Raw genomic sequence first — 9233 nt, 5'->3', positions numbered from 1 at the left:
GACAGAAAGGCAGATGTGGCAGTGGAAGGTGTCAAAGCAGTTTGGAGAGAAAAACAAAGTAAAGAACAAAAAAACAAAACGATTAATCGATTATTAAATTAGTCATCGATTATTTTAATAACCGATTAGTCATTGATTAATCGTTGCAGCCCTAAACACGTCTAACATGATCGCATCTCCAGGTAAAGTTTATGCTATCTTTGAACGAGCTAACTTTAGCATCAGCTTGTGAAACATTTCACCGTGTTGTTTCGGTTTAATGCGTTGATCACAGCTTGTCTGCAAAACTGTCGAGTTGTTGGATTGTGTATTTGATAAGTTTTGAGTGAAAGGCTATAAAACTGAATGCCTCCTTTAGCCGAGCAGCTCGTTAGCTGAATGTGCGTTTCATAAACACGCATTCATAGTAGGTTTGGGCAGCACAGGCAAAAAAAATTAATCACAATTAAATGTTGTATTTAGTCAATAATGATTAATATGACGATTAATCACCTGGAGTCCCTGGAGACCCTCATACCCTAGTCATATGACCAATTTAAATCACTCTAGTGGGAAAGATTTGCTCTCCATAAACATCTGTTCCAAATTGTGTCAAAACTACAAACTTCAGGCTTTACATCAAATCTTAAATTGTGTTGATAATAGACCAAGTAAAACCAGAGTTATGATAAATAAATTATAGAATTATTTGAGGAACATGGAGTGGACTGACTGAGGAAATCTAGTCTGTCTGGTGGCTTTAATCGTATTAATCGTCAAGTGCCAAAAAATAATCGATTAAAGTTTTTCCGACAATTAATTGCACACGATACGATTTTGCCCAACCCCAATTCATAGTTGTGATTCCTTGTTTCTGTGTGCATATAATTATATAATCTTTATGCCAAAAACCCCTTTGTCATTTAAAGCACGATAAAAACTTGATACATTACTTCAATAAAGAGACTTGTCATGCAGTACACACTGATTTGTCTTAAATCAGTAGAAAACCAGTTATCTTACTAGATGTAAACTTTATCAGGATAAACTAATTGCATTAGGTGCTAAAAATCCTGAGTACAGATGCACACAGGTAAATCAAATTTCAGCATAACATCTCTGAGATCTAAAAACAGCTTCCAAATATATTTAAAGTTTAATATGATAATAGAAAAGTTATTTTATTTTTTGTTTTTAAATACAAACTTCAAAACAAACTTTTTAGAGCTGTAATAATAATACCGTCATACCACGAAACCGTGACATTTTTGTCCAAGGTTATCATATCGTCATAATTTCATACCGTCCCATGCCTACTGACAACTAATTATCTTTAGTTTATAAAAAGCTAAAATAGTTGCCTGTTTGTCCACTGTAACAGGAGAAACATCCTGAGGACTGGAAACCAAGCAGACCTGTCAAACTGATTTTAAYAGTGACCACAACAACTGACCTGTCTGTGCTACTTTACCTGCTTTAAACACTGTTAGTTGTGTAGATGTTATGAAATGAAGGAATGAAATCAGACATGTTCCTGAAGTGCACAGTTCTGCTCAGCATCACTCCATCGTTTTTATAAACCTCTCACCTGCTAGTTTCTCCCACTCGTTTTTTGTTTAAGATCTTGAATGTTTGCCGAGTTCTGGTCCTCAAACAATGCTGGGAAACTGCTCCACATTGAWTCTTGTTGCAGACCTTCTACATTGTGTACATTATGGATGCTAATGAGCAGGACTGTACATGTAAGTTAGAACAGTATTCTGTCTTAAATAGATGGTTTTTTTTAATCTTATTGAAGATAAAGTTTGAGTGTTAAAACTAAACTAACAATCAGCTCATATTATTTTACTGCACATCATGTCTCTGTTCTGATTCCTGCAGCACCAACTCAGAATCTGTCAACATGCTGCTCAGTATCGCAGCACATTAAAAAGCCCAGGAAGCAGCAGCTGCTCCACACCTGTCACATGTTAGTGTCTAACCTGTTGCAGGAGAAGCAGACTTTAACAGGAAGTGGGACCAGGCCGTTTGGATCCAGTTCATGCTGAGGCCTCCTGAACGGTTTCCCTAGCAGCTCTTCTTTTCTCCTTCGTTTACTGCTGCCTGGAAAACCAAAACACACCAACACACATCAGCTCAGCTGGATGACAGTACATGTACTGTAGTACAAATACACACAGTAACACTGGTCGTTACTGAGAGGCAGGAATGATTTTTACCCAGTCCTTATTCCATCACACCTGATTCATCTTCAGATCCTCATGAGGTGCRGTGTTAGTCAGAGGTTTGGACTCACCTGGCAGTGCCGTGGTGCAGGTGAGCTCAGTGGGCAGCTGAAACTGGGTGGGGTTCCTCTCCATGGCTGCAGCTATGAGGAGCTGAAAGGGCCTCTTGAGGAGGCGCGGCGTCGGAGCTGACGGTGGCGCACACTCGGGCTCAGCTCCTGGAATGTCGTCCTCTGGTTCCGCCACCTCCTCCTCCCCGTCGTTCTGCTCCTCCGAGGGGGTCGGGGTGGACGAGGTGTTGGACGTGGGAGTCCCAGGACGGCTGCTCGGCCTGCTGCTGGTCCGGCGCTCCAGGAGGCGGACCTGTGCCACTCTCAGGCCGGGACCCGCCGCTCCGGCACCCGGAGGCAGCCCGTCGAGCCGCAGCGGGCCGGCGCTGAGCTCCAGCTCCATGGCGGGGGATACGGAGCGCTTAGAGGAGGAGCGCTCTGGTAGGCCGTTAGTCTGCTCGTTCTTCTGCTCCCGCTTCTGACAACAAACACAAAACAACAACAAGCTGTCAGCCCGAGCAGCAAAAACTGTGTGACATCACACAAAAACAGGAAGTAATTTAATATGAATGTGACCAAATGAACCCGACTTCTCCTTAATAATCCAACACAAACAGACTTTACACTCTGCAATGATGCTGCAGAAAACTCCATGTATTTTGGTCGCTGCAGCCTTCCACTCATGTCACGTGATTCAAAACACAAACTGATTAACTGGTTGACCCACTTTTAAACCAGCCAACTCTGCCTACTCAACACAATCGATGAAAATCGATTATTAAAAGAGTTGGCAAAGAAATTCATTATTGATTCGTTGTCACGGGATTTATGMGTCCCTCGCCGTGTCACGGAGCCGATTAAACTAAACTGCACAATATACTGCAAATACATCATCATCGCAATATCAGTGTGCGCAATATTCATTGCAAAGGACTGCTTGAAGTGCAGTATTTGTTAATTATGTATTTGGAGAGTTTTGAAGTTGTATTTCTCATGTTAATGTAATATTTAGCCAGTAGGACAGAGTTTYAGCACAGGAAAAGCTCACACCAGACCTGGGTATCTGCAGGCTTTAGCAAGTCTAATTTAAAACTTTTTAAGACCTTTTTAACACCACTTGAATGAAATTTAAGACCTAAAATATAATTGATGTGTCGCTCAATAAAACACATTGAACATAAAGATATTCGGTGCTCTCTGGTTAAATTAGCTGTATTTTACAAGGTATGGCATACCTCTGCTCCACTGTCTGCAACATGAATGTGAACCCCTCGTTCTCCACCATACTGCAAGGCCGTTAAGTCTTTGGTGATGAAGCAGGTGATACACCTGGTTATTTTATTTATTTATTTTTGCCAGCTCTGAATTGGCGGACAGTTTGGTGAAGGACTGCAGTGTGTGTTGGTCTGCTGTTGATGCCTGGTTATGAGAGCCCGCACATTTGTTGTGTTCCCGAAATATTTGATCTTCATTTTGCAAACATTGCACACAATGAAGCTCATGTCAAGCTCGATCTTCCCCGGCATTTGGTAAAACCCAACAAAGACTGGACCGGTTGAATCTTTCCTCCATTTGTTTTGAAACTTTCCACGCATGCGCATGCGTATGTCCGAGAACCTGCTGCGTGGTGACGTCTTGCATAATTTTGTAATTACGCAAGACTCCACCGCAACTTCAGTGGAGACTTCAGCGTATTTGTTTTTTTTTTTAGAATCGATTCTGGGAAATTTTAAACCGATTTTGAATCGTAGTAAATGAGAATCTAGATTCTTACGTGAATCGATTTTTGGAACACCTCTAATGTTTATCATTTTACCAATGCACTAAGTTAGAATTAATTTCTATTTGCAGAATTAGTTCCTTTGAGAATGTCTTCTATAGCAAAGTCAATGTATTACTGCATGATATCCTGGCTCTAGACTAACTTTTTGCACTGGTTGCACCGGTGTGCCTAACTTTTCTTCTTAGGCGCACCAGCACAAAAGTTAGGTGCACCCAAATTTTCAACCACATCGCATTTAACATCAGAGTTTTACAGGTTATTTTTTAAATCACTGTTCATTAAGGCAACATTAACTCGAAAATAATTAGTTAACAATCTGGTAAACATAAAGTTCTTTATTTGAACCAGAATTTTAGACATTTAACTTACTGAAAAGTATTTAAAGTGATAAAATTTTAAGTGCAAATGTTTAAGAGCTGAATGTCTTATAAACATCTTAAACATTTCATGGTTAAATTGTTTTTAGACACCTGCCCCTCAGATGGACAGCTCCTGTAGTTTGGCCCTATGGACCTTTGGACTTGGATAAACCAGAATGATGAACAGAGATTTATGATTAATAACAGAAATATTACTGACATTTATTAAAAGGTTGTGCAGATTTTTTTTACACATAAAAGTCTGTAATTTCATCATTAGTTGAATCTTTTTATCTTATATTATTTCACTTAAATATCTAATATGTCTAGTTTTATCCTCCCGAGACCCAGAAGAACCTGTTTCAGATACTTGGAATGTAATTGTGGTGAAGTCGATTAAGTGTAACAGCGGCCTGCCATACAGGAGAGAGTCCTCAGGCTGCTGAAATGATCTGCAGCGCTCAGACCCCGACTGTTAAACTAACAAGATGGATGAGCAAGCAACCGTCCACATCTTGTTTTCATCTCCAGTTAACAAGAAAGAACTGTTTTTAGACTCCGATCTGGGATTAATAATAATAATAATAATAATAATAATAATAATAATAATAATAATAATAATAATAATAATAATAATAATAATAATAATAATAATAATAATAATAATAATAATAATAAGGTTGTTTCACTACGCGTGCGCGCACGTGTGTGTGTGTGTGTACAGATTTTTGCTTCATGGTGGGTATAATTATTGACCATTTCCCTGGTACACACAGTCTGGTGAGGTTAGGGTTTGGGTCAGGTGTGTAGTCTACCTGGTTTGGCTGTAGAATTGATGGGGAAATGAATGGACGCCAATGCAAAGTCCCYATGAGGATAGAACAACAAACGTGTGTGCGCGGGAGGTGTGGAGCGGAGCCGCGAGCAGAGCGCAGTGTTATTGGGAGAGATGGAGACTGTCGGCTGGCAACCATTGATACTGCTGGATTATTTTTTATGGAACATGGAAACTTTTTTTTCAGCGGACGACCGCTCCCCGTCGAACGAATGGTCGCACCAGTGTGACCGGACATTTGTTTTAGTCACACCATTAGGAAATCTGGTCGCATTTAGTTAAGGACATGGCTTAACTAAAAGCTCATCAACTCTAGAGCCATGTCCTTAACTAAATTAAAAATCAATCAAACTGAATCATGAATCGAATCGGACCCCTGTGAATCGAATCGATTTGGGAAATCTGAATCGATACCCAGCCCTACTTTAAGGCCTAATTTTAGATATGTGAATTTAAGRCTTTAAAGATTTTTAAGGACCCGCGGACACCCTGCAGACACAAACGACAACGTTCAAAAGGCTAAAAGTCACAGAGTACGACGTAAAGATTGGAAAGTGAGGAAAGAAAAAAGAAGGCACCTGATATCGTCATTGCAATTTCTACAAATATCGCCATATTTTCTAATATCGTGCAGCCCTAAATGACAGCATCCTCTGACGCTTCATCAAAAGCATAATACTGAACAGAACCAGACTAATGTAGCTCACAAAACACCTGAAGAAACAAACACTTCAACAGCAAAGAAAAACTGTTTTTTTTCTCAAAGTTTTCACAACAGGATGAGACTCTGTGACACAACTTCAGTCGTCTCACAGCTACCATTTATTACCCAGTGTTAAAAATCTATTTTTATTCAACACCTTTAACGTGTCTAAATTATAAAATCCAAAACAAAGTAAAACTGTTTATTTTTTTGTGTTTTTTTGAGTAAAACAACAAACAAAAAAAATAACTATTTGCTAAAACCCTACGAGCAGTTCGGACAGAAACATCAAGCTCTTTCACTCAGCGGGAACAGTGCAGCCGTTCACGTCTCACCTTTTTTCGAACGTTGCAGCGATGACACATCCATTCACCTGGGGGGAGCATTTCTTCACTCAGAGGTGGGTTGCTACAGTGAGACAAAACACAACCTTCAGACAACAAGCTCATTTTTAACGTAAAACATCTGATTTCAGAACCACTGTGACTGAATAAGAATTAAAGAATTTGAACTTTTTATATACAAGTGAAACTGAACACTGACTCCATCTAGTGGACAGAAAGCAGAATTACAACTGAAAGTGTGTCCAACAATTAAGAGTAATGTTTGTTTTAACACATTCTTTAAATGAAAACTGCTGACTTGTTTGTTTCATCATCATTATTTAATTTCCTGCAAAATAAGCATTAATCTTTTTTACAGTCACTACTACTCATGCTCAGTGTCAGTATTTTGCAATGCATTGTGGTCTAGATATATATTATTCATGTCTACTTCCTGTTCATTGAAACACTTAATCTAAGCAGTGTTTTATATCTACGAGTGTTTCAACCCTGCAGCCGTTCTGAGGATATTTCATTATCACAACTATGAATAACAATAAAACTCATTTATAAATACTTTTAGATAAAAAAAAACTCAACAAAAATAAGATTCAAAGGACCAACAGACTAGAGTTGAACCCCAACCTTGAATACCAGAATAGCTTTAAATGTATTTAAACATGTTATGTTTGATTTTACACATTAGTAAATTTAAAAAAACAAAAGCCAACAGAACAATGTAGCAACACAGACCCCTGTCATTCATCCTGCAAACTCACAATAATCATCAGAAGTCAGCTTGTACAACATCCTCTGCTCATCAGTACCGGATATGCTTCAACATCTAACCATGACATGCCTGCCCATATATGGGCATACGGCTTGGTTGTTTCCAGGTGACAGACCAGACTCCGTTAAATTTATGCTGCCAGATGTTGTGTACCACCTACAGCCCTGACAGAACCACATCTCACAGATGAGCTGCCGGACTCGGTCTCAGAAAACGGCACGTGTGGTTTCGGTGTTGCTGAATCTGAACGTAAAGGCGGGTAAGATGGCGCTGGAAGTGAAAACACAGAGGTCGCCATATTGTAAACAGAGGCAGACTCCATTTTTAGCTCCTCTCCGGCTGCAGCCGCGGTCAGCTTTAATTTAAAAACCGGTGAGACCGCAAACACTCGACTGCAACACTGTATATAAARCGGGTCATCCTTACATAAGAGAAGCTCTCAGTCTGTGCATAAACTTGTGTCAGAGCAGGGCTTCAACATACAGCTGAGCTGGWGGAGCTAACAAGCGATGCTAACTTTGAGATCATCGCTCACACAGTGAAACGTGGCGACACCATTCATTCAGCTGCTGTGTGTTGGCTGTGAAACTCTCTGCCTGTTGTTTATCCTGCTGTGAAACCGGCCTGTTGTTCGGGGTTTCTCACCAGCACTGCAGGTGGAAGGCGGCAGGACAGTGGTCGCAGCAGAGGAGGTCTCCCCCCTCCCGGCAGCTGTCGCAGGTGTCGTGGTTGGTGGCTCTGCCGCTCCTCCGGACGTCTCTCACCAGCTTCCGGCTCCTCTTCTCCACGTCTTCGGACTTTGGAGGCGCCAGCAGCGTTTGGATTTGCTGTAAAGGCAACACAGCGGGTTGGTGTCAGGTCGTACGCCGCCTTGTTGGCAGCAAAGCCGGGTTGTTKTTTTTTTTTTTTTTAGCTCACAGAGCGGCAACTTGTGGCCTCCACCACCAACTATAACTTATCTGAGCGAACAAGCTGTCATGATCACAATAAAGACAACAAAGATGCTAAAACAATAAGTTATGAGCTGTAATGTAGTGTTTCCACAGAGAGGCCTACACACAGCACCTCACCTCCATTAAGCCCCCAGAGGTATCCAGATCGTACACAATCGTCGGGGTCTCCATTTTGTCCCACATTCATCCAGGAGCCGACTTTGCAGAAAGGAACAGCGAAGAAAAAAGCTTCAGGACAGCCGACAGTGAGAGAAAATCCTCCAAAAGGGCTTTTATTAAATCCAAAAACGACTCCGGCCAGCCAAGCTAACGTTAGCCAGCTAGCTACGGAGGCTAGAACCAGTCAAGGTTGTGAAGCTAACGGGTTCCCTTGTTCTGGTGGACCAAATAAAGACAACAAAAGTGAAGAGTTATCTCGCGATAAACACGCTGACTTCGTGGCACCTCTTTTTACCGAGAATGCATCCAGTATTTGACCGTCGACTGAAGCTCGCTCACGGCGACGAAATCCACCCGCGGCCTAGCTGTTGARCCATGATTCTTCTTTCTGCTCCTGCAAAAAAGGAGCCCAGTAAACCTGCAAACCCCTCCGCTCCCATTGTTCACGCAACACCGAACAGAAGGTCCACTCCGAGGTTCGGCGTGTCGCCGTCCGCAGCACGGGGGGTCCCGACGGCGACCGGAATCGGTAATCCTCAGCTCAAAGACGCGGAGATGCAAATTTAGTTGATGTTATTGTKGGGGGAAAAAGGCATCTACACTGGCGGCTGCTGCCGCTGCTAGCAACATCCTCTGTTGGCGCAACCGCGAAACGCCGAACGCGCATGCGCAGTCCACACAGAGGCGCGACAGCTAGCATGTGGAGAAATGCTCCTTCCGACCAYTGGAAAAATACAAATATATACAATAAACAGACTATCAGTGCAGCTGCAGCAGGGAGGGATGTGTTTTTATGTTTATATGAGTGAAACATCTGTGGTTTTAGTGATGTAGAACTGATAAATAACGTGATTGTMCCTCTCTGAAGGCTAATTTGGGTAGCCTGCTTCGGTTTTGTACAGTTTTTCATCATGGTGTGTCAGAAATGTTTGTATTGTTTAATCAATTATCTTTAGGTGGCAGGAGCTGTTCTAAGACCTGATCTTTAAGTTGGGTTCAACCCCCAGGGTAGCTGGTATTTATTGACTCACCTGGGATAATATAATATAATATAATATAATATAATATAATTGA

General features: G+C 41.4%; 1 protein-coding gene across 1 annotated transcript in view; it reads right to left on the bottom strand.

Moving 5' to 3' along the window:
* LOC106527871 (PHD finger protein 12) overlaps positions 1 to 8855 on the bottom strand; it is a gene marked incomplete at its 3' end in the record, with an annotated part of 28037 nt that extends 19182 nt beyond the window's left edge. The window contains 5 exon segments of the mRNA XM_014022885.1: positions 1962 to 2082; positions 2276 to 2732; positions 6270 to 6342; positions 7693 to 7874; positions 8118 to 8855. Of these exon segments, the coding sequence (XP_013878339.1) occupies positions 1962 to 2082; positions 2276 to 2732; positions 6270 to 6342; positions 7693 to 7874; positions 8118 to 8183 (899 nt within the window).
* Positions 8856 to 9233: the final 378 nt, after the last annotated feature.

Source organism: Austrofundulus limnaeus, unplaced genomic scaffold (assembly GCF_001266775.1).
Source record: "Austrofundulus limnaeus strain Quisiro unplaced genomic scaffold, Austrofundulus_limnaeus-1.0 Scaffold346, whole genome shotgun sequence".
NCBI lineage: Eukaryota > Metazoa > Chordata > Actinopteri > Cyprinodontiformes > Rivulidae > Austrofundulus > Austrofundulus limnaeus.
The sequence above is the reverse complement of the archived record's forward strand: the minus strand, read 5'-3'. Positions and strand labels throughout refer to the sequence as shown.